The following is a 24,757-nucleotide window of genomic DNA, read 5'->3' as shown; positions in this document are numbered from 1 at the left end:
GGGGACCTAGGGGGGAGTCCCCAGAGAGATTTTATTGCCACTCTGCCCAACAAAACCTTCAGGCTGTGTCCCAGAAACAGAATGGGAAGCAGTCCCGGCAGTGGGGGCACATCGCAGTCAGAGTCAGGGGGCGGAGTGCCTGCCATCCCTCCAGCACATCACAACAGGAAGGAATGGCTTATGCTGCTGTAGCAGGACAGCTTCAGGGTAGACACCAGGCAGCACTTCCTGAAAATGCGAGGTCTCCCGAGACCTCCCTGCTGCGGTACAGGTAGTGGACGGGGGAAGGGCAGACAGGCAAGCCCAGGCACCTCACCAGTGGGGCCCAGCTTTTCCCAGGGAGGAACCCGAGGACCTGAGCGATTCCAGCCAGACTGGAGAGACTTCTGGACGGCCAGATGATGGGAATGGGGGAAGGGGGTGTGAGCTGGGGACCGGGCCCGCCTACCCTGGGAGGCAGGGGGGAGCGCTGGGCCCAGGGGGTCCCCATGTGGGGAGCTGGCCCCATGGGGTGGGGCAGGGTGGGCAGGACATGCAGCAGAGGGATCCGAGGTCCCTTCCAGGTTCAAGGAACCTCTTGGCGGTGGCTGGGGGTCTCCAGTGCTGTGAGAGGGTGTGTCACAGAGTGCCCTGATAGAACAGAATGCAAAAGGTGTGAGGTTGACCCTTCCTGTGGGAAGCCCTCCCTGACTGCTCCCTTCAGGCGCTTTTCAGCTCCCCCTCCACGGTGTGTGCCCTACCTACACAAAGGGCTCTGCAGGCCTAACTGATTTGACCCATCTCAGCCTCCTCTGGCTCTGTCCCCAGGACTGGCCCTTAGACACATTCCCTAAGCCAGAGGCCAGCCTCATGGGGAAGACTTCGTGCTGGCAGTGCGGAGGGGACTTACTGGGCCTGGGGCCTGGGCACCGGCCTCACCCTGGAGGCTCTGCAGAAAGGTCACCACTTCCAGATTCCCAGTGGCTTCTGCCTGTGGGAGGGAGCATGTGACCAGCAGCCAGGCCCCTGACACCCCCCACCCCTGCCACCTCCCACCCACCAGGACACCTTCCCTGGCTCTTCTCCCCCATGCCTGTGACTCCCTGTCCCCACAGCTCTGGGCCCAGGGAGGGGCCTGGGATGGGAAGGGAGAGGAGGAGTGTGGGCTTTGGGGGTAGGGGTGAAGGAGAGGGAGCCAAAGGAACTGTCAGGAGGCCTTCCTGGAGGAGGTGGTCTAGGAGAGGGCAGCAGGGGCCCTGGGGCACTCACGACAAGCAGGGCACTGCGCCCGTCGTAGCCCGGGCGGCCCAGGTCAGCCCCCGCCTGCCACCAGGACTGAAGGCCTTCAAGGTCTGCTCTGGACGCCAGCCTGGGAGAGGCAGCAGAGGACGAGCTGTCAGGGCCCCGGGGCCTGTCACACAGCCAGCCCCACACAGCACCCCAGCCCCGGCCCGGGGCAGCAGGGCCAGAGTGCGGGACCCACTGGGGGCTGACCAGTGGCCTGGAGTCTGGGTTCACGCAGCGGGGGTGACCATGACTCAGGTCAAGGACACACACACACGCACACACACCTCACACAAGCGTGCACACGCACGCACGCACACCCCACAGGGAGTGCCGCATGCCGGCTTCGTGTTTCACAACACAGCCCTCCCCGGGCGGGGTCGGCAGAGGCAGGAGGGAAGTCTGCCACAGGAGATGTGGGCCTGGACTTAGCAGGCGGCGTGGCCGGCCTTGCTGGAAGAAGGACCGGGCCCACCTGCCCTAGAGAAGGAGAAGGGGCCCTCACCAGGGTCCTGCTCACACTCCCGCCCTTCTCAGAGGAGCCCACTCCCCACCCGGGGGCCGAGCAGGGAAAGGGGCACACCAGCCGTGCTGACTGGGGCTGGGGGCGCTGGGGGGACAGGGGGCTATCCCCCCAAAGGGGCCTCAGTGACTCCCTCCTGGTCAGGAAATGGCAGCAGCAGCCCCCACGGTGGCGCTGAGGGATTTCTGGGGTGAATCACGCTGGATGGCACCACAGCCCCTCCCAGACCTGTCGCCAGCCTCCCACGCCAGCTCCCACACACTGGCCTCGGAAGGGCCCCCAGATCCAGCCAGGTAGCTCGGGATACAAGCTCCTCCAAGCAGAGTCCTGGACGCCGTGGAACCTGGCCACCACGGCCCCTCTCGGCCGTTGCCTCACCTGTCCATGGAGCCCATGAGGCCGCACAATCCTGAACCAAGCTCAGAAGTCCCTTCAGAGCCAAGGCCAGTGGTTGTGAGGAGGCCCCTCCCTCACTCGCGAGGCCCTAACACCTGGTCACATCTGAGAGTCCCCCTTCCCCTGCTGCCTGGGAAGGGTGGGGCTGGGCTGGCCAGCAGGGCTTGTGTCCCTGGGGACACTGAAGGTCAGGGTGGGTAGGCCTGAGGCTGGGGGCCAGTGGGGTCTCTCCGCCCCACCCCACATCTATGACTGGGACTCCCAGGGTCAGCTGAGGCTGGCACTGAGGCGTGGGGTGGGGGAGGCGCTGGCCAGCGGGGCCTTCTTGTTGTGAGCAGACAGCTCACCCACCCCTCACTCCGAGCCCGTCATCACCCACTCCGCAGGCTTAGGGGCTCTGCCGTTCAGGGCTGCAGACTTAAGCTGCCTCCAGCACCCCTAGCGCTCGTGACCACCAATGCCCTGGCCTCGCCTCCTGGACAAGCCTCCCCTATTGTCCATCTCTCTTTCTCCAGTCCCCACCTCGGCCCTCGGTCCCAGCGTGGGGGCAGCTGGCAGGTGGCACAGAGAGACCCCAGGCAAAACAGCGGCAGAAGCACGGGGAGGGGCTGCCAGTGGACGGAGGAAGGAGCTGAACTCCGCAGCCCTGGGCCTGTCCTCTGCCCAGCCCACCGCCCACACCTCCACTACAGGCCTCCAGGGCCCCCGACTCCCCGGTACCCCAGGCTCCCCAGGCCTGCCTTGGTGTCACTCAGGGCACCTTTGAGGTCAGAGTCTCGCGAGTGCCTGGCTATGGTGTGCCGGGGCAGGACCGCCGCGGACCAGGGGCTCAGTTTACCCCATGACAGGGACCAGGCCCCACTACCGCCAGGCCTGCACCGGGGAGGACAGACTTGGGAGACCTGTCACCTTGCCTGAAGGGGGGTCAGCTCCCCTCCCCCAGCCACCCCAACCTCCAGGGCAGACTCCAGCAGCCAGGCTGGCACGGGGTGGGCTCATCTCCTCTGAAGCACCCCCCCAGCTGGCTGTCCCCTCCCGAAGGCCTGTGCTGGCCTCCCACCTCCCGGAAGCACAGGTGCACCTCAGCCTCACCTGCACAGCTCTGTCCCTGCGTCCTCCAGTTCCCCAGGGGACAGGCAGGCCCCAGCTGCCCGCAGTAGCTCAATGACATCCCAATGCCTGTCACAAGAAAGAGCATGCTGACCGCGCTGACCGCCTACCCAGGCAGCCGCTGCTCAAACGCAGGCAGCACCTCACCCCCCCAGCCCCAGCCCGGGCCAGTGCAATGCCCCTCCATGCATCCAGGAACCTTCCCGGGACATGGTGGGTCTGCAGGGTGGGGCCGGGTCTGAGGCACCCTGGCACTCACTCCACGCTGGGGCGTCAGCCTGACTGAGCAGCTCCTGCACCCACATTGTGAGGCCTCTGCCACGGTCTCCCCTAGCCCCCACCCTAAGGGCCCAACTCACTCCCAAGGGCCCCTGGGGGCAGCCCGGCTCCACCGCACGCACCCGCTCCAGCCAAGGTTGGGCCTGGGGAAACTGAGTCAGTTGGGCCTGCACTGTGCCCTTGGAGGTGGAGTGGAGATAAGACACTGGCAGATAAAGGAGAACAGAGGGTCCCAGAGTGGGCCCCAATGTCTGCGGGTTTCCAGAGGCTGATGGGCCTGGGCCAAGCCTGGAGCCACCCACAGGGGGTGTGTGGGATGGGGGTGCGTGGTCGGGGCAGGGCCGGGGTGGGGTATGGGTGGGCCAGATAAGGGGACAGAATGTGCAGAGGCAGACTCTCGCAGCGTAATTGCTAACCAGGCCTCTTCCCCCGCAGTGTCCTCGGACTGTAAATTGCATGGTAACCCCACTTTTAGGAAGCCTGGGGAGGAGGGTGGGGCCCCCAGGCCTTGCTCTCCCCACCCCGAAGAGCCCTCCAGGGCACAGCAGGTCCAGGCCCAGGAGAGTGAAGCCGGGAGACCGGTTTGGGGGGGCTGTTGTGCTGGGGGGGGTCAGGGATGAGGGGGCGGGACCGGGACGGTGAGCTCATCACTCCCCACCCACGCCCAAGGACTCACAGCCTGGAATCTGCAGCCAGATCACTTTAGCCCCTCACCCCCACCCTGGGAACCCCCAGCCCCGCGCTCACAAGAGTCTGGTAAAGAGGGTGTTACCCATCATTCTCTTCACCGGGGGTGACACGCCCACCCCAGGGCTCACACCACTGGGGCACCCAGGACTTGACCCCAACAGCCTGGCCACCCCAGGCTCACACACCTCATCCTCTCTCCATGAGACTCTCAAGCACTCACTGGCAGGCCGAGTGCCCCCAGGGAGAAACCCCCAAGGAGAAGTGGGGGGTCTGGGGACTGCTGCTAAGTAAGCCAACAAAGGATTAAACACAAGAGCTGTGACCCCCCCCCCAGACACACACGAGCTCTCACACCCATGTTCACGTGTGCACACACGCACACTCTGTATGGACCACGGGGAAGGAAACACCAGAGGGGCCCCACCCCACCCATAAGGTCTTCCCAGCAATTTCTAGGCCCTGTACACATGGAAGCCTCTAGAATACCAAGCCAAGCTCCATCTGAGCCCTGCCCACCTCATGACCACCTGCTCTGAGTTTCCACTGTTGGCCAGAGCGGGCTATGCCCGCCCTCGGACAGATGCCAGGCAGGACTGGGGGTGGGTGGCAAGGAGATGGGCTGCCCCAGCAGAGGACAGGGCACATTCTCAGGCCCCAGTGCCTGTCCTCCCAGCCCCCTGCTTGCTGGCTGCCCTGGCCCTATGCGCAGCTGGGCTGAGGGTGGGTAAGGCTCTAGGAAGCAGATGTCCTCGGCCCCACCCAGCTCTGCCGAGCAAGCTGGGTCACCACAGGCAAACGGGCAGCCCTCTCCAAGCGGCTCTACCTAGGCGCACCGCATGTGGCACCCCAGCCCGCACACCCACTGCAGGGCGCCCCAGGTACCTGCCCTTCACGGCCAGCAGCAACGGGCTCATTCCGTCCTCATCTCGGGGGTCCACATCCACCCCTCTCCGCAGCAGCATGGTGACCGCCCCCGCCTGGCCTCCCCGGGCGGCCGCGTGCAGAGGAGTTTGACCGTTAAAGTTCTCTAGGCTCAGGTCACTGCCCTGGGGTGACGCAAAGCCCTGTCACCTGCTGAGGGAGCGCTGGGCAGGGTCAGGTAAGCCAGGGAGAGGGGATGGGAAGGGTCAGGGTGCACCCCGGGAGTGGGGCCTGGCACGGCCCCTGTGGGCCCCTTAGCTGCCTGCCAGCTGGCTGCCCAGCCTGGCACAGCAGGGCCCCAGGGAAAGGCTGTCCTGCGGGCCCCCAGGGACTGGCATGGTTGGGGCTGGTCCCCAAGGAGGGGCAGGGGCCTCACCAGCTCCACAAGTGCCTGCAACACCTCCAGGTTGCCAGCGTGGGCCGCAGCACAGGCCAGGCTAGGCACCACAGCGTCCCGGACAGCATCGGCCTCCTGGGTGGAGACAACGGCACCCTGGGGTCTTCAGCACGTCTGCCCCCAGGGGCCTGAGGCCACAGTCCCACTCCATCCTTCCTAGCAGTGTGCCCCAGGGCAGGCCACCCACCCGCTGATATCCAATTCCTCAGCCGCCTCCACCACTGAGAACCCACAGACTCACAACGAGGCACACGCTCGGGGGAGCATGGGAAGGGCTGCCTCGTCCCCTCACCTGGAAAGAAGGGCACTGCTCCCTGGGCAGAGCTCCTACAGGCGGCCTGGCCCCAGCTCCAGGGATGCCGTCAGTCATCTAGGAGCTCCCCAAGACTCCAGAGGGCCGGGAATGCCAGTAGAGGCCTCCACAGGCAGCCCCACACGTGGCCCAGCCCGCCGTCAGCCCGGCACCCCCGGCGTGGCCTGACCACAAAGCTACTGCCCGTCGGCCTGCATCCCTTGAGCTATTAGGCCTGACACGGCCACCCAGTAACAGGCCACACACATCCCAGCGTCTTGTCTGACTGTGGCCTGCCCCTGGCACATGGCGGTGAACATGACCGCAGCTGTCCATGATGGATCCACCCACCCGCACCCCGCAGACGGGAAACTGCCACGTGTGGCGTGACCCTGGGGAGCACTGGGATGCCAGGCCAGGACACCTCGGCCAGAGATGGCTGCAAGGTGTGGCACCAGGCTCTAATCACCACCGCGGGCCTAGCCCAGACCCCAGACCCTAGGCCCTGAAGTATGACCTCAGCTCCCCTGTTGCCCCCTGCACCTGGCTGGGAGGGTGAAGGCGGAGTCCCAAGGGAATGTACCCCACAGGTGCAGGAAGACCCCAGCTCCCTCTCCTTCCAGCACACAGGACAGGCAGCGTGCCCAGCCCCCCTGCGTGCTGCCCCCCATGGGCCACACGGCACCTGGGGCCAGGACTGGCAGGCAGAAGGCCCAGCCCAGCCAAGTGCAGCCCTAGATGCCCCTACATGCCCCACTGGTGAGGGAGCCACATTCTGCCTGCTGTCCACGTGCTGCAAAGACTCCCCTCAACTGTCTCGGCCGCTCCGCAGGTGCTGCTCCCTGCCTGAATCCTGAATCCTCTCAAGTCGTCCCTGCTATGACCTAAGCCCTCCAGCTGGGTCCGGAACCAGGGCATGCCTGGTGCTTTCCCGTTCGCGTGCTGGAATGGTGGAGGCCACAGCTGGTACCCGACATGTCCAGCAGGGACCTGCCCCTCAGGCCCCCGTGCACACACACCCCCACACCCTTGGCAGTACCTGGCTCAGAGTGAGGAGCTGGGCAACCCCCCGGCCCAGCGTGCTGTGACTCAGTGAGGGCCAGCCCTCGGCCCCCGCAGGCAGCGTCATCTCCCCCCGAAGGTCCCTGGCCAGCAGCTGGGGGAGGAGAACACAGCAAGCCAGGAATGCTCTGCTGCCTGCCCAGGCACCCCCAGGGCAGGCGGTGAGGGCTGCCCTGGGCCCAAAACCCCTCAGTTCAGGCTCCGCCCCCCAGGCCTGAGCTTGACCCCAGCCAGGTCCCTGCAGGCCCACCCCACCCTCCACTAGCCCGGCGTCACCCAAGGACCCTGTGGCCTCTGCCCAGGCTGGCTGTGTCTGAGACCCCCCTGGGAAGGCTGGGGGATGAGGGACTACCCTAGGAGCAATCTGAGGGGCCTTGGCCTGTGCCAGACCACAACACCCCGAGACAATGGAAGAGTGGGGAGTCTGAGCTTGGGGTTAGCAAGGGGAGAGGGAGCCCAGGCCTCAGAGCCAGTCCTGCGCCCCCAGTGAGGAGGCCCCGGATCTCTGCCCCCTTTTCAACCCAGGGACACACCCACTGGGCTGGGCCCCACCATCTGCCCAAGTCACTCCCTCGCCATGCCCCAGGGAGCCCTGTGACACGTGCCCCCACACCCACAGCCCGAGGGGCCTGGGCCCGAAGCCCAGGGGTGTGCACCTCCTTCCTGCCGTCCAGGCTCAGCCCGGGCTGGCCCAGCACATAGGACAGCTTGGCCAGGGCGGCCTCCGATGTCATGTCGGAGCCGGAGACGATGCCAGCTCCTGCCATGGCCTGGGGGGAAAGGGGTGCGAGCAGAAAATGGGGTGCAGGGTCACAGGGCCTGTGCCCTCCCCCTCCAGGTGCCGGTTCCCCGCCCCCACCATGCCAGCTGCGTAGTCGGAGGTCACAGCACCCTGCAGACAGTGAGTGCAGTTGACGATGACGAGGCCTCGCTCAGCCGCGGCCTGCAGCTCCCGCAGCAGGTCCGGCTTGGTGGGCCCGTTGCCTGAGCCGAACGTCTCCATGACCAAGCCCTTCAGGGGGGGCTGCAGGAAGGCCCGGACCTGCGGGGCTCAGACACGGGTAGGGAGGGCCTTGGCCTCCTGCTCCAGCAGTGGGAACCCACAGGCTTGTCCTGAACCTTCGTTCGACCACGGCAGAAGCAGCCTGGTTGCACCCAGGATGCCCTGACCCCGAGCAGGCCACACGGAGAGCCCTGAGGGTCTGCTCCCCACCTCGTCCTCCCAGGAGACACCTTGTCCCCTTTTAAGGGTTTAAGGCCGTGGTCAATGTGGTCACGATCAGAACACCCCCTCCACACCGCTCCCAGCCCTGCGGCCCCCAGTCCAGCCCCTTGGCCCTGCCCTGTCTGAAAAACAGCAGGGGAAGCTCCCAGCAAGGCAGTATTTGGGGAAAGTGCCCCACAGCTGAACGCACGTACAGGGTTCCAAGTCAGCCAGGGGCGCCATCCCCCACATCTTGCCTGGCCACAAAGCTCCTCTCAGAAGACAGACGACAGGGTCTTGGGGCCACCTCACACGTGGGTGGTCCCCATGGAGGGACACAAGCCTCCCAGCTCAGCAGTGCCCTGTGCTGGGCAGTGCCTCTGGCGTGGCCCAGAGGCCCCATATCTGTCTGTGACCCTGCCATACAGCTGGGAGCCCAAGGGCTGAGCCCCTGGCCCGGGCAGTGCTTCAAGGCGGGCACAAGCACCTCCCCTTCTGGCAGTGTCCCCTGTCGGAGCCCTCACCCCTCACCGAAAGGTTTCTCCAGCAAAGGCCAAAGGTGACTGCATACCTGTCCCTGGTAGACATCCAAGAATGGGGAGACTGGACACCCAGACCCACTGCAGGCCAGTGCTTGCCACCGGCAGGCCCTGCCCCATGGCCCAGGAGCCCACGGAGACCGGCAACAGCCAGCCCCCTGGCGTCCTTCCCCCTGCCCAAGCCAGCTCTGCGACTCTTCATTTCCCCAGCTGTGGGTGTTCTGGAAATCTCATGAGAAACCAGGCTGGGACTTCACAGCCCCAGCATGATTTTCCCAGAGCATGGCAGCCTCGTGCTGCGACCTCTGGCCATGACCAACGTAAGGACTCCTCAGGCCAGGACCCACCCCATGGTGAGAGCATGGCATGTGGGCTCCCTGCCCAGCTCCGCTACCAGTGAGAGCTCCTGGGCCCTCATGTGCAAGACCAGCCCTCCCCGGAGCAGGCCTCCCTTGAAACCCCAGGGCTCCTGCCCATGAGCCGGCATCCAGGGGCCGTGCAGTCCCGCCCCAGGGCCCACAGAACTGCCTCCGACTCAGGGTCTCTGCCTTCCGAAGGGCCTGGGGAGGAAAGGCCATCACGGACCCTCAGCCTGCGAGGGACACAGAGCCCTGGAGTTCATGAGGGGATGGTGTTGTGGGGGCTTGGGGGCCGGGCCTTGTGGCCCCCCCGGCTCGCAGGAGCAGCGTCCCGCACGGTCTCGGGTCCGGTCTCTGGGAAGGCCGGGCCTGTTCACTTGAGCTCTCAGGCCCACCTTTCCTACCTAGCCTTCTGCAGTGCTGGGTATGTCTCGCTCATGCGCCACATACTGCGAAACGCCTGTCCTAGGCCCGGCCAGAGATGGGCACGGGGGACACACGGTGAAAAGACCACCCCGCTGTCCTTAGTGCACTCTGAGGGGATCAGGTCCCGGTCCACAGACTGTGACCCAGAGCTCAGGGGCAGCCCATGCCAACGCCTACCCTGTGTGTGGGGACGTCCCCGTGAAGCCACCTCTGTCCACACAGAAGAGGGGCCACGGTGCCCGGCTGGTCACAGCATGAAAGCAAGTGTCCTCCAAGCTGGGGAGCCGGTGGCCCCAGCTCCCTGCAGCCTGGGAGCGCCTCTGAAGCGGCACCAGCAGCCCCCACCTGGCCCTCCAACCCCTAGGTGTGCTTGCCGCTCAGACACCCTCTGTGTAAGGAACCACACGGCACTGAGCCCAGTTCACAAGGCAGGACAGAGTCGGGCCTTGTGGCCCCCCCAGTGGCAGCGGGTGGCTGAGGGGCCTCCAGCAGGGAGCAAACAGAGGCCCGCCTGGGCAGCCACGAGAGAGCGCAGTCTCAGGGCCATGCCCCATCGGCCCCGGAGGAGCCCTGGACCGGGAGCCGTGAGTCCACCAGCATCCGCGGGGTCAAGCCTACGTTGCAGATATGGTAAGATGGGCCCCGAGGCCTCAGCTGAGGAGGTGAGGGAGGGGCTGGAGGTCCCGGGGACACACGCAGCTTCGGTCCCTAAAGGGGTCAGCCTCGGCCGTGAAGGCTGAGGGGCGTTGTACAGTCGCTGTCCCCCGCGTGCCCGGGCCTGCCGCGGGGTGGGTGACGGGAAGGGGCAGTGCAGGGGACAGGATGGGAAGGCAGGTACCGGGGAGCCACAGGGTGCATGGGGAGCGTGGAGGGCGTGCAGGGCTGGGCCGGTTCCCTACCAGGGCCGCGGGGATCCCGGGGTAGAGGCGCAGCAGGCCCACATCCCGTTCCATGCAGCTGTGCACCACCAGCGGGGCCTTCCCCCGGGCCTTCCGTACCAGCTCCCGGTTGACTGTGAGGGCAGAGGCGCACATGTGGGACGTGCGGGCCACCAGGCAGCCAAGACCCCCAGGCCGGCTCCTCTGGCCCCGCTCCCAACGCAAATCCTGCCTGCCTTCGGCTTGGTCCTGGGAGGGCTGACGCTTGTGCACGGAGCCCAGGGGGCAAGGAGGACCCCACAGGGATGGAGTCCTGACCGCACAGGAGTGTGCAGGGAAGGTGGAGGAAAGGGCTCCAGGAGCGCCCCCCAGGCCCTGTGCAAAGTGGAGGGGCAGATATTCAGGGCCAGGGCCCCTTCAACCTGCCATACGGAGGAGCCCCCCAGAAGGCCAGTCTCCCCAGAGGTCAGAAGGTCACTGCTCTGTCAGGCCCCGCCAACAGAGGCCTCCCCACCTTCCTGTATCACTCTTGGAGAAGGGGCTGGGCAGCAGGGCCTGCCTGTGAGCCCTCAGGAGCCCTGAGCCCAGCACAGGACCCCACTTTCTCAATCCTGGGCACAGGGCAGCCCCAATGGGGGTGGAGACGGGGGCGACGACTGACCCTTAAAGCCTATCCAAGGTAGCAGGTACCATATCCAGCACAGGGAAACTGAGGCCCAGGGTGGGGAAGGGCCACCAAGGCTGCCCATCCAGTTAGGTACAGAGCCAGGACGAGAATGGGGCGAGGCATCTCCAGGACTCCGGCCTGGGGCTCCTCCCGGGGAGGGGTGGGCTGAGCCTGCCTGCCTCCTGCTGTTGCCACCAGAGCAATCCATGTGTGGTAATAAACCAGGAAACATTCCAGACACACACTGCCCCCTCGTGCTGCATCCAAGGGGGTGCTGGGGGATGGGCAGCAGGAGAGGCCCGCAGCATCAATCAGCAATGAGAGGCGTCCTTTCATTTAGGGCTGTGCGCCCCATCTGGGCGAGCAGATAAGCCGGTGGTGGGTGGGGGTGCTGCTGCCACACAGGAGTTATGGCCGCAGAGGGGGTTACGGAGACAAAGGGAGCCCACCCCCCCTCCCTGTGTGCTTGGGCCATGCCCCCGAGAGCCTGTGGAAGCCCACGTCCTTTCCCCCCCAGGAGCTGGGACAGGAAGGAGGGACGGTAGCATGGGGCGCGCCAAGCCCAGGCCAGCTCCCCGCACAGGTCCCCCGACACTCGGTGTGGAAGCCTGAGCTGCCCCCGCACAGAGGGCCCCTGGGCTCCGTGTGTCCTTACAGCCCCTCTTGACCCCCAAGCCCCTGTCTATGCCGGCCTCCCAGAGGGAAGTAATAAGGCAAGGAGAGGATGACTCTGCTGGGCTGCACGGGCTGTGTCATCCTCCGCCACCCCCAGCAGGACAGCGGGGGAGAGGGGAGCCCCTGCTAGCCCAGGCACCACCAGCCGTGCCCCCCTCCCTGCCACATCCTGGGCAGAGCCCGGCCGGGGGCCTGACAGCAGTGCCGGGGCAGGCGGGGCCAAACATTCCCACACTCTATGGGCACGGGCCGGCAGGAGGCCATCCGTGGGGGCCCTGGGCCTGGGGCTCCAGGGGTGGCCTCTCCCCTCAGGGCCGGCCTCAGTCCTGCACCCTGGAGCCCCCCCGGGCCTAGCACAGCACAGACCGAGCCCTGCTGGCCACAGGGAGCTGCTCGGCGCCTGCCGGCCTGGTGCGTCCCCAGAAGCTCCGCTCCTGAGCCCCGGATGAAGCGTGACTCAGTCCCCATGGGGAGCCAGGCTCGGAGTGGGCACCGGCCGCGGGGCGGAAGGGGCTGAGCAACGCCATCCCCCATGGCAAGGAAGCCCACCTGCCCCCCTGCACCAGCGCGTGCGCCCCCTCCTCTGGGCACCCTGGGCAAGCACGTGGACCCCCCTCCCTGGGGCCCCTGGAGCCCTGGGCATGTGAGTTGTCTTACAGCCCCTGGAAGACACCCGTAGGCGGAGCTGGGGGGAGGGGGGCAGGGGGATGCAGGATAAGACCACCAGAATGGGAGTCAGGGCTTGGGCTGAGCCAACACCTCACCGTGTGGCCCTCCCTGCCTCTGTGGCCCCCTCCGGTCTCCTGCCGCTCTGGCTGGCTGAACCGCCTGGCAGAGGGCCCAGGCAGCAGCCAGGTCCTGTGCGCCCCATGCTGGGGTTTCCATGTCCTGTGCGTCCCATGCTGGGGTTCCCATGTCTCTGTGTCCTATGGGGATCCAAAAGCACTGGGGGCTTTCAGAGTCATGCAGCCAGCCTGCCTGTCATCTGCTCTCTGCGGACGGCCCAACAGCTTGGCCAGAGCGCTTCCCTGCTCTGAGTCCCCATCAGCAGTCTTCCCAGAAACCCTCTTGCCCTGCAGCCCCTGCCCGGCACAGGCACATCCCAGGACGCTCTTGGCCCTAGGAGGTCAAGGCCCACCCACAGCCCCCTCCTCCCTTGGTCTTGATCTCTTCCTCCTTCCGGGGACGCAGAAGCTGCTGCACGAGGAGACCCCCAAGGGCTCTTCCCGTGCCAGTCTCCTGGAACCGCCCCTATAGCCCAGCCCTGGCCCCGGGCAAAAGCCAGCCGTCCAACCATAACAGCCACCTTGGTCCTGCTGGTGCTGGGTTCCCGAATTCCGAATTCCGAGTCCCGCAGATGCAAGCCCGCCTCCCCATGCCGTGGTGAGCCCACCTGGAGCAGGGCTGCAAAGCCCTAAAATCCCCCAGAGGGAGACTGGTTCTGCCAGGTCCTGCAGCACCCCGCCCCCCCAAGGGGTTTCCGGGACAGGATCCCGCAGCTGGTGGGGTGGGGACAGATGCCCTCAGACAGCAGGGAGTGGGAGTGGAGGGGCTGGCTATGGGCGGAGTGGAGCCAGGACACACGGGGCACGGCAGGAGGGCGGACATCCTGGGTGGAGAGATGGCAGCCCTGGAAGTGACTCCCCCCAGGGTCAGGGAGGCCTGAGGTCTGGGCTAGCAGCCCTGGCTGAGAGCAAGGTCAGAGACAAGGAGAGGAAGGGGCTCCCTAGAGGCTAGGCTGCCTGCCAGGCCCAGGAGGAAGAGAAGTCCCGGCAAGTCCCAGAGAGGAGGTCGGAACATAGAAACCACATCCCAGGGGGACCAAGGTGTGTGGCAGGGTCACAGACGGTCACAGAGAGGGACTCCTGGGCTCGGGGTCACGTGGCTGGGGGGAGGGGTGGGGACACATGAAGGGCAGGTCCCCCAACTCTGTTCCTCCTCTGCTCCTGTCCCCAGGCCCTGGGCGAGGGCTACCTGCTGGGACCTCCCACCTTGGTGGCCCAAGCAGGCCGCCCTCTCCAAGCAGCCCCTGACTTCGCAGCCCAGGGCAGAACGAGCGCTGTGCTCACTCCCAATTCACGCAGATGGTCCTCAACCCCAGCCGCTTTCCCGGCCCCAGTTCCCTGCACAAAGCCAGGGCAGGGGCTGACCCTGCTCCCTGCCCCACTTACTTGTGACGTCAGTGCCCACGACTGCCAGAGGGGGCAGGTTGGGGGAGCAGAAGGCTGCGAACCTGCGAGAGTCCACCTTGGTGACCCGATTGCCCCGAAACAGCTGATTCTGGAAGAATAGGCAGACCTGCAGGACAGGGGAGAGGCAGTGGCTCAGCACTGGGGAGCCCCTGTGCCCTCCAGCTTCCCCCCTGCCATCAGCAGAGCGCCCACTGCAGACAGCCCGCAGACACTACTGACGACTGCTCCAGCAGAGCACCTGCCTACCCTGCCCCCTCCCGGCAGGGGCCTGGGGAGAGCTGGGGCTGGGCAGGGGTCCGGTCACGCGAGGGCCCTGCCACCTCCGTTTCCACCTACCCACTGCCCCCACCCCTGCTCCCCAGGGAGCCCCTGGTGAACTCAGCCCAAGGGTGCAGAGAGAGACCCCTTCCCATAATGGCGGGGTCCCAGCAGGCCCTGCTCCAGAGCTCGGAGGGTGGGGGTTCTCGTTCTGCCCCCCATCTTGGAGCTGCTCTAGCTGTTCTCCTGGAGAGGGGCGGGGGGCACAGTGGCACCGCACTTCAGTGATGCCCCCTCCCCCGGGTGTGTGCCCACCTCCCAGCATGGGGTCCCCTGCAATGTGAGGGGGTCCTGTAAGGTCTCCGTGTGCCCGCACGTGAACGGGGAGGTGCTGAATAGGGAAAGCCAGCCCCCCAGCTGTGCCGGGTACGGCCAACTTCTACAGCAACGTCCACGTACACACAGGTGGTGCGGACACGTACAAGACACGTAATCTGGGGGCGCCTGGGCGGCTCCCTGCTCAGCGGGGGTCTGCTTCTCTCTCTCCTTCTGCCCCTACCCCAACTCGTGCGCGTGTTCTCTCTCTCAAATAATAAATAAAATCTTAAAAAAAAAAAAAAGACACGTAATCTGAAAGAAAACAGAGCACGCCGTTAACAGCAGCATCTCTGGGACGTAAAACGTGGATGGCTTTGTTTCCTTCCGCTTTCTTTATTTTCCGAGCTTCTCTATGGCGACAACGCACGTCACTTGTACGGCGAAAGGCAGATCTTCAAAACCCTGCCTGACCCTACACCTGCGCATCCCACCTGAGGGTCCACCCAAGCCCCTGGCTTGCGCTCCTGAGGCCAAGCCCCCCGCCCCCCACACCAGGGAGGGGGAGGGTACCTCGGGGATCGCATACTGGCCGGCCATGAGCAGGGCCCCCAGCAGGTTCTCCCGGCCATCGTTCCACAGGGCATGGATGGGCACCTGGGGGGAGGCCCAGAGAGTCACGCAGCCCCAGATGGTGGCATCGGTGGGAAGCATGAAGAGAGGGACAAAGACAGGGCAGCTGGACAAGGCTGACAGCAGGCCACACACCCACCCGGGACATCAGAGCCGGCACCACCAGGACCCAGGCGCTGCCCGGCCTGGCCAGGCAGCACACACCGACAGGCGCTGCCTCGGGGAGCCACGGGGCTGAGAAAGAGGCCCGGGGTCTGGCCTGGGTCCCCCATAGTGCTGACTCCCCCTGTGGCCTCAGGGAGGCCCTCATGCCCACTAGCCAGCCTGGGACATTACCTGGGCACCAGTGAGGATGACGGGTTTCTGCAGGTTCTCCAGCACAAAGGAGAGCACGGAGGCCGCAAAGGCCATGGTGTCAGTGCCGTGGATGACCACGAACCCATCATACTGCCCGTAGTGTCTCTGCGGGGGCAGCACGCTTAGGCCTCCTCCCAGGGACGGGCCTCTTCCCCTGGGAAAGGCGCGCAGCTGGTCCCCTCCAGGGGAAGAAAGGAAAGGGTCCCAGATGCAGAGGGAGGGAGTCGGGGAGGCACCGGTGGGATCTGGGTCACTGCTGGCCAGGAAGGCGCTCTCTGGAAAGCAAGTCCCCGCCTGGAGTCCCACTCACTCCTCCCTGCTCTCCCCACACCCAGGACAGTTTCCTTTCCTGACTGCATGAAAGATACGGCCTGGGGGAGGTGGGGGTCTCCGGACATTCTCCTAGGATCACAAGGTCCACTCTAGACTTCTGGCCAGCCTCTCCCCCAGCCGATGCCCAGCGAGAGCTCCCAAGAACACTGGTCAGTTGGAGGACTACAACAGAACTCAGCTCAGGACCCCTGGAGAGCCCCGTGCTGTGCGACCACAGCCTCCAGGGCAAGTGGCTGCAGGGGGAGGGGGCTGTGAGCCCATGGCCCCGCGGAGAGGGCCAAGCATGGACACAGCAAAGGGCACGAGGCACAGATGGCGCTGGGAGCTGGCAGGTGATCTGGGACGCTGACTGGAACAGGACCAGGCAGGAGGGCAGGACGCTGGTGGGCAAACATGGGGAAGAGTCCTCCCAGGCACACTGGCCACCTCAGCAAGGACATCCTCTGGCCACCACCTACAAGGCAGCCAAGGCTGGGCTTTGGAGGGTGCCTACCCCAGGCTGTGGATGCAAGGTGCACAATTCTGGGAACCAAAGGGGCGAGCCCCTCCTGAGGGGATCATCCTTCTTGGCCCGTTGAAAGACCAAGCCAGGCTGACCCTGGAACTGCGGTTGCTGAGCCGGGCCGTGGGCTGGGGCACCCTCTGCTGGCCATACAGGGCACTGCCACAGGCAGGGGCACAGGGCCCGGAAGGCTCTTTGAGTCTGCATGGGGCTGGACACTGTGCCCAGGACAGCAGTCCTGGGAACTCAGCAAAGCAGTCAGGCCCCAACCAGAGGACGCTGCTGGCCACACAGCAGGGAGACTGCCCCAGACTATGGCCATGGACAAGCCCACTGTCAGCCAGTGGGCTCATTCAGGGACATAAGGACCATGTCCAGGACCACACCCTGTCCTGCTCACAGTGAGATGGGATGGGGCCCAGGAAGCTACTGTCCACCAAGCAGAAGAACACGAGCGTGTGGCTGGGGCCAGCCCCCAGCTGCAGGGAAGGGGAGCCTGTGGGAGGAGCCTCCGAGGCTTCTTAAGGGAGGCAGGTGAGACTTGGAACTGGAGAAGGTGCTGGGAGGCCATCAGGTAACAGGGTCAGGCTTGTGCACGAGGAGGGCTGGTGGCGATGAGGTTAGGCAGATTAGAGAGGAAAGCTGACGGAGGGGCACTCTGGCAGCAGGTAAGGGGTCCACACTGGATGCTGTAAACCATGAGACCTGCACCTGTGCCTTTTATGGGCTCCAAATCCACTAAGTCCCAACCTTCAGGGTGAGCATGGTGGGGTGAATAGAGAAGGGCAGGCCAGGCTTGGAGCCTGTCAACCTTCAGGGAAGCGGTGAGCATCCCAGCCCAGGATACTAACCAGGACATTTCCTCACCAGGAAAGTGGACACGGCCTTCCCTGCCCACCCTCTGCTGGCAGGGGGTAAAGGGCCTCAGGAGCCTTGCAGCTGGGATGTAACCCGAGAGTCCAGCATTTTCCTGAAGCTGCCATTTCCCGACGCTCCCAAGTCTCCGGCCAGGAAGGCCGACCCCACAACCACAGACCCCAGTGGAGGGCTTCTGCGTCACTGGCCCTGCCCGGCCCACCAGCCCCGCCCACGCCCCTGGTCCCACCCAGAACCCCAGCCCTGCCCACACTCCCAAAGTACCTCGATGGTCTGGGCGATCTGAACCCACTCAGTGATGGTCATGTCACTGGAGTCAAATAGGGGTTGGCACTCCAGCACCCTGTAGATGACTCTCTGGTCGGGGCTGGCGGGCCTGCAGGAGGCAGAGCAAGGGCTCCGGCTCTGCCCCCTCCTCCCCTGGCCGCTCTGTCCCCCCCACCCTGCCGGCCCCTGCACCCAGGGACCTCTCAGTGGGCTCTACATACCCACAGTCTCTCAGCATCCCGAGTACAGGGCCCAGCCTCCCTTCCCCCCGGGGTCACCAGGAACAGGGACCTTGGTCCACAGGAGGGTTCAAGGATGGGGCAGGACAGGCCGCTCCCTAGCAGAACCAGCTCTGAGAGGGAGGCTGGGCGAGAGGAAATCTCTGGCAGGAGGAGCTCAGGGACCAGGAGGGGGACTCTGCTCTCAGTCTGACAGCGTGAAGGGACCAGGCAGCCTTGGCTGAGAGCTAAGAAACAGAGGGGCCCTTACACTAGGGGGAGGCAGGGCTACCCAGGGCTAGCCCTTGCCTCTCTTGATGGGCTCGGGTCCACATGTGGCTGGGGACCCCCAAGGAGTCGGGAGTCCAAGGCTCACTTGAAAGGGGGCTGTCGGTCAACTCCAAAGCCATGAAAGCTTGAGAGAACAGTGGTGACCACAGGCTCCTCGGACCCTGCTGGGGCCATCCCGTCTCAGGACAGCTCTACCCTGATGACAGCTGGTCGTCATCCCCGCCTGGGACCCCACGGAGCCCACACTCACGGCAGCACCAGCGTGTTCTCAGGGAGGCCACAGGCCCGGGCGTGCTCTTCATCATGGAACATGGGCAGCGTCCTCAGGACAGCAGCCAGACCGCTCCCAGGGACGAGCACTGTAGGCAGAATCCATGTTGGGGGCAGGGTGGGGTCAGGGGCCAGCAGCCACTGCCGACTCCTGCAACCACGGGCTCCTCCCTCCTCATCAGGACACTTACCCAGCATGCTGGGGGCCAGGCCCGGGCAGGGGCCAGGGGTTTGTGGGGGGACAGAATCTGGGGCCCTGGTGAGGATGGGCAGCTATGCTGCATCTGGACCTGAGGGCTTCCCGTGGTGGAGCCAGTGTGGCAGGGCTGCCCCAGCTCACCCCATCTCCAGGGGAGCCCACACTCCTAGCTGAGGTTCAGGACCCAGGTCCTCTCTCACCTTTTCTGGAAATGCAGCCCAGCCCACCCACCCTTCTTCTCCCACGTCCCAGAATGCCCACACTAACTCCTGCCTGCAGACAAACTGTTGGCTCTGCCTCCAAGTCCTTGGCCCGTTGCCCTTCAAACCCAGCAGGTGCTTCACCCCAGCTCAGGTCACCACCTCCAGGAAGCCCTCCTTGATGTCCAGGCCCTGCTGCCCTTCCCCTGTACTCCCCAGCTGCCTTTGCTCCCTCACTAGACTGTGTGCAACCCTCCACGATGCAGCCCAGGCCCTCTGCCTGCAGCCTCCGTGTCCCAAAAACACGCATCTAAGGCACTGGGCAGAAATGGTGTTGTGTTTTAAGAAAACCCTAAAAGGTCATACTAGTGTTTCCTAGAAACAAGCCTTGGCAGAGGCTCCCAGGCATCAAGGTCCTGGCATTTTATTTCTACCAGCACTGTGCCCTCGGACAAGTCAGCTAACTTCTCCGGGCGTCTCCCACGTGCCTGGCTGTGCTGGGCCCTGGACATGGTGACGAGGTCAACAGGGTCCCGCTCCTCGAGAAACATCCTTCGCTGAAACAAGTAAGACTTTCCAGACCAGGGTCGGTGGTCGCTCCTGGCCTTCGCAGGCTCGCAGGCCTGTCTGCCTCCCACTGCTGCTCAGCACCCCTTCCTCATCTCACACCTGCCGAGGGGTCAGGAGTCGGCTGGGCTGTGACCTCCCTGGCGGTGCCGGTGGGCTACCGGCTTCCCGCGGCTGCTTAGCACACGGCCCCAAACAAGCAGGGCACGGAAGCAGTACCGGTTTGCTACCACCCAGTGCCTGTGGTCAGAAGCCTGGCAGACCCGGGGTCTGCATTCCTCACCCACTCACTTTGCTCAGGCTGTCTCCCCGCCCCAAAACCCCCTCGGTTCGTCCACCTGCTAAATCCCAGGCCCCAGCTCCGCCAGTGCCCTGGCCAGCACGGGCACACTGGCCCCGTGGCCATTGGTGGATGTTTGTGGTGCCACCTCCCCAGCCAGAGAGGGAACCCCAGGAGCATTCTGAACAACACTGCCCCCACCCCGCACGCAGCCCCAGCAGGAGCTCCACACACGTTTGCTGCAGGAGTAAACCATGCGGGTGAGAAGCCTCACGCCAACGGGGCTGAGCAGACGGAGGGGACATCAGCGCACGACTGCCAGGCTGACCACACGCCCAAGACCCCAAAGCATGACCAGGACATGTGCCCGCCTCCACAAAGGTCGACTCAGCAGTCCTGCCAGCATGGAGGACAGACCCTCAGATCCCAGGCACTGAGGAAGGCTCATGGCCACCCGGCCACCCCGCCCCGGTCGCCAACCTCCCGCACTCCAGCCGCAGCAGGCTGGAAAGCAGCCCCAAAGATGTCCACATCCTGATCCCCAGGACATGTGAGTGTGGCCTGAATGCAAAGTCTTCGCAGGCGTGATGGAGTTACGGGTCTGGAGGTGGGGATGTGACCCTGGATTACGCAGGTGGGCCCTCAGTGTCCTTTTAAGAGGGAGTAGAGGGAGACTAGACACAGGGAGGAGGCGGCCACATAAGGATCGGGCAGAGAGAGGCATGAAGACTGCAGTGGTCCGGCCACAGCCAATGAAGCAGGAAGGACAGACCCTCACTGCCCGAGGTCAGACACCTGCTGACAGCACAGGGTTGTAGGCCCTGCGCCTGCTCAGCTGTTGGAACAACCCCAGGAAACTCACACGGCCACTTTCCACGGCAGCCTCTTGTGGTGGGTGGCGCAGGGGTGTCTGCAAAGCTGGGGGTCCATGTGCGGGGCAAGCGAAGTGGGGATCCACTTGGTTTGGGTTCCAGGGGACATGCATACGATGTGGGGTGGTCGCCTCCACCCACAGCCAGGCGATTGCTGGCCGTCGGTGGGGCAGTGGCTGCCATGGATGTCTTGTTGCCCCGAGGTGGGGAGGGGCGGGGCGGGGCCACAGCGCCCCCAAAAGGACAGGACCCTGCTGTCCCCACCCAGGGAGCACGTGGGCAGCACAGGCCAAAGTGGCCCAAGAAAAGTCCGTGTTCTCCTGTTCTCTCTGCAAAACCCTGCAGCCACGTCGTCATAGCAAAAGAGCTTGGGGAAACGTGCAGCCAAAAAATGGGGGGGCAGCCATCAGAGAGTGTCAGCAAGTTAATGCGCAAAACAGTTCTCTGGGTTTTTTGATATCCTTGGCTTTTTAAAACTGGTGATTATGATTTTCTTAATTGTTTCAAGTAAATGTCCACTTTCACGTTGAATTCTGATTTTGTAAATTGTATTTTTCTCAGTGAGGCCCCCCCAGCCTCCTATAAAACCAGCACGTGGCCTCGTCCTTGGGCCACGAAGACAGGCGGCCAGTCACCGGCAGAGGACACTGCTCAGCTCCCGCCAAACCCCTCGTCTGTAAGGGACAGTTTGCGTCCTAGGACTGCTGGTCCCCCTAGAACCACCTATAGCTTAGGCTCCAAAAATGTGAATTTTTGAGCAGGTGAAACCACATTCAGGAAGGAGGTCCAGGCCGAGGGCCCAAATGCCTTACTCTGGCGACCAAACGGCTGTGGACGTCGCCCCTGCCCACATGGAGTGCCTGCAGGACCACCTGCGACCCTCCGGGCTGTCCCGGCACCTTCAGATGCCTGGCCCCAAAGCTCGGCTCACCCCGCTCTGTGTGCAAATGCCTGTGAGGGCCGCTGGGCCGGGAGCAAGCGGCTTGGGGCTCCTCGGTTCCTCGGCCATGTGGCAGGAGCCCCGATGCTGCTGAGCCTTGCGCTTGGGGTTATCATCTGACTCACCTTTCATGACGCCCCTGACCTGTGACATCTTTGCTGAACTCAGAGATGGGACAGGTCAAGGGGTGTCCCTAGCTGCCAGGGCCTTTGCCCTCCACTTGCTGTCCTGACCTTTGGCAGGCTCAGACACACGGCGCGGTGTGCCCCCCAGGCCACTGTTTACCAGGCACAGAAACACCAACAGTGACGATCCAAACAGCTTTGCCGTGGCTGGCCACCGCCCCTCGCCACCCTCAGGAGGCTGGAGCCCCGTCCGCAGTGCCGGTTGAGTTAATCATTGATGCTGGTTCCCGTCGGAGTTCCGGGGAAGGGCCTGGAGTCCCAAGTTCAACAACCCCAGCAGGGTTCGGAGAGGGTGGGGGCCTGGCTCCTCCATCCATCCCCATCTTGCTCTTGCCTTGGCCTGGGGTGCTGCCCTGGTCCCTGGACAGCTTTTCACTCCACACACATTTTTAGCCAAAAAAGCCAGCAGGAGATGTGTGTCGCTCAAGAACACAGAGTCAGTCACACACTAGGGCAGGCCCCAGCACCCTCCTGGTGTCAAGGGCTGGGGGTCAGGGGTTGCACAACGCGAGAGGGACAGCAGGGAACAGATCCCACGCCTCTTCCTCCTTTGTCCTCTGGGGCTTAAGCCACGGGCTCCCTGAAGTCTTCCTGAAGTGGAAGGACTGGCAGCCGCGTGGGGACAAAGCAGGCCACACAAAGGCAAAGCCCTCAGCCAGGAGCCAGGAGACGCAGCCGTCAGACAAGGCGCCCCTGCCCCGGGACAGGAGTGGCTGCCCGTCCACCCGAGCTCAGAAGACCCACCTCCTCGCCGGCAGGACAGGCTGACTGCTCTGAGCTGCTTCTGAGCACAAGACGGTGCCTGCCCACCTCACCTCCACCAGGCCCGTAGGCCCCAGTGCCAGAGCGGGCTCCGAGGGATTCTGGAAGATGCTTTCCCGTCTGGAAGCCGACCCTCACAGCCTGTCTTTCTGGAGTCAAGGTCTCTAGTTCACCTTTCTGAGCACGTGAGTTTGCGGTTCTGGGAGAAGCAGCGCAGGTGGGAGCGAGCCACAGGCCCCCGCAGAGGACCAGGGCAGGGAGGCACCACGCTGTGCTGGTGGGAGAGGGTCGGAGCCCACCTGTCCCCGCAGCCCAGACCCTTGGAAACTATGTGTTGAGCTCAACAGAATCGCAGCTGGCCACATGCCAAGCCTGGACAGGCAGCATCCAGGGTGGGCTCAGGGCATCTCCCCTCTGGGCCCAGCCTCCCCCTCCCGGCCCTTCCCACTGTCTCCCACCTCGGTCCAGCCCTTGTGCCCTCAAGCAAAGCCTGGAGCCAGACACAGGGTCCTGCTCCGACAGGCGCCCAGAGCCCTGCAGCTGCTCAGCAGACGGCCTCCGTGACCTTCATCACGTGCTGCTGCTGGCTGAAGGTCAGCCTGGCCTGTGAGGGTCAAGGGACCACCGCGCCCTGCAGGTGGAGTGTCTGCCGGGGCCTCCAGGCTTCAGAAGGTCACCCATGGACAACCGGGTCGGAGAGGCAGAGGGCACAGCAGCAGCGGGCAGGCTCCTGGCAGCCCAGGGAGGGGCCGCTGGCAGGTGGGCGGACAACCACGTCCCCTGTGCTGAGCCCTCCAGGACCGGACTCTCTCTACACTGGCCTGAGTCCTGCAGCCCAGCACGGCGTGGGCCTCCAGGAATGTCCAGACTGGCTGCTGGTGTCGCAGATGGAGTAATGGGGACAGAGGATGGACATGCAGCGGCTGGAGCCCCGAGAAAGCACAGGGGTGTCTCAGCCGATGCTTCCGTGGAGGGCTCATCCCAGCCCGCCTGGACATCACGGAACCAGGAGGCACCTTTGTGGCAGGGACATGCAGTCTCCCACTCTCCCAGGAATGCCAGAACGGATGCTGGCATGCAGCCCTCCTCTTCGCACCCCGTCGAGGCCCCAGGCTCCCCCAGAGCAGGTCCCTCCCTGCCAGTGCTCAGCCTCTGCTGATGGCATCCCCTCCAGCACCCTGGCCCAGGCCCTCCCCCCACAGCAGCTGCCACTGCCACAGGGGCAAAGACAAAAGTGCAACTCCCCAAAGCCACCTGCTGCCTCTGATCACTCCCCAAAAGTGTGTGCCTGCGGCTGCCAGGAGCCCCAAAGTTTGCAACTACCTTGGGGAAGGGGTGGGGTCACACCACCACCTCTAACGGTTGGAGGGGGATACTGGACAGCCGCCACACACCTGCCCACCGTCCGGTTTGTCCGGGGAAGGGGGGGAGGGGTGGGACAGAAGCTGCGGGGCCCCCGGGGGAGGGGTGCCAGCTACAGCGCGTGGAAGAGGGGCTGAGCGCGGCCCCAGAGGGCTCCCAGGGCCTGGCCGTGGCCTGCGAAAGGTCACTGGGCAAGAGAATGACCCCATCCCCCCAACCCCGCCAACTCACCGCCCTGCTCGCTCCGCATGCCGATAGTACCGCCGGTGTAGACGGCCAGGAGCCGCCGTTCAGGCCCCAGCGCACGCGCCATGCCGACCTCGGGGGGGGGGGGGGGGAAGGACTGAGGGGACCGAGGGGAGGTGGCGGGCGCGGCGAGGGCAGCCCGGGGAGGAGAGGGCGTCCACTAGCCTGGGGGCAGTGCTTGTGGCGTGGAGACGTGGAAAGCTAGGTGCGCCCCGGAGGCGGCCGGTCCGTCCGGGGGCGGGGCCTGTTGGGGCGGGGGGCGGAGCCTGAGCAGCCCTGGGCTGTCGGACATCAGACCGGAGCAGTGGCCCCGGGTGTTGGAGTGGCTGGGACATGGGACACAAAAGCCACGCGCCTTACGATTGGCCTGGAGGACCCCCGGCGCAGAATGGGGGCTGCCCTCCCCTCCCAGGCGGCGCCCACAGAAGTCGGTGCTCCAGCAAATCCAGCGTTGTCGACCACACCCGCAGTGCACTCCCTGGCGCGGGGGGGGCGGGAGGCAGAGACCCCCTCGCCCACTCACACAGGCGCAGGAGAAGGGAGGGAGGGGACCCCTGCAGGACTAGAGCCCACCCCACCACCCCGCAGTCCTGGAGGGCAGGGCCGGCTGGGGAGCAGGCTTATCTCCGATGCTGGATTCACCAGGGCCAGCACCCTGACTGCGGACCCTGCCCGGCTTGGGGGGAGGACTGCATTGTCTCCACACAGAGCCCAGCGCCCCCCCCCCCCAATCTGATTTCCATTCCAGGGAAGCTACTTTGATAACTGCCAACAATGCAAAAGTAATCCCTAAGTGCAAGCCAGTGAATTGTCCCGCCTGCTCAGGCTGGGGGTTTCAAGGGCAGAAGCAGCCCCACCTTCCTGGAGGCTGAAGTCTGAGATCAAGGTGTCCACGCTAGTTTCCGAGGCCTCTGCCCGGGTCCCTCTGCCTGACTCCTGGGTCCAGATCTC

General features: G+C 64.9%; 1 protein-coding gene across 8 annotated transcripts; it reads right to left on the bottom strand.

Moving 5' to 3' along the window:
* Positions 1-497: 497 nt before the first annotated feature.
* Positions 498-24,052, bottom strand: ASPG (asparaginase). 8 transcript variants are annotated; one of them, XR_006775978.2, is made up of 16 exons: positions 23,792-24,052; positions 18,174-18,282; positions 17,412-17,523; positions 15,416-15,541; positions 15,020-15,103; positions 13,853-13,979; positions 10,361-10,473; positions 7,793-7,975; positions 7,590-7,703; positions 6,911-7,027; positions 5,559-5,654; positions 5,144-5,307; positions 3,275-3,361; positions 1,249-1,348; positions 890-966; positions 498-630 (listed from the first exon to the last, which is right to left on the bottom strand). XR_006775978.2 is itself a non-coding variant. In XM_045776180.2 (16 exons), the coding sequence occupies exons 1-16, from the start codon at positions 23,871-23,873 to the stop codon at positions 619-621; spliced, it is 1,707 nt and encodes a 568-aa protein (XP_045632136.2). In that variant the 5' UTR covers positions 23,874-24,051; the 3' UTR covers positions 498-618. The 8 variants fall into 8 exon arrangements, 7 of the variants coding, with proteins under 7 accessions (XP_045632136.2, XP_045632141.2, XP_045632138.2 ...); XM_045776180.2 differs by having other exon boundaries at positions 890-970; positions 23,792-24,051; XM_045776185.2 differs by lacking the exon at positions 23,792-24,052 and adding an exon at positions 21,537-23,785 and having other exon boundaries at positions 890-970.
* Positions 24,053-24,757: the final 705 nt, after the last annotated feature.

This window comes from Ursus americanus, chromosome 26 (assembly GCF_024610735.1).
Source record: "Ursus americanus isolate L20-20 chromosome 26, mUrsAme1.1.p, whole genome shotgun sequence".
Classification (NCBI taxonomy): Eukaryota; Metazoa; Chordata; class Mammalia; order Carnivora; family Ursidae; genus Ursus; species Ursus americanus.
Note: the sequence above shows the minus strand (reverse complement) of the source record. Positions and strands in the feature narration are given on the sequence as shown.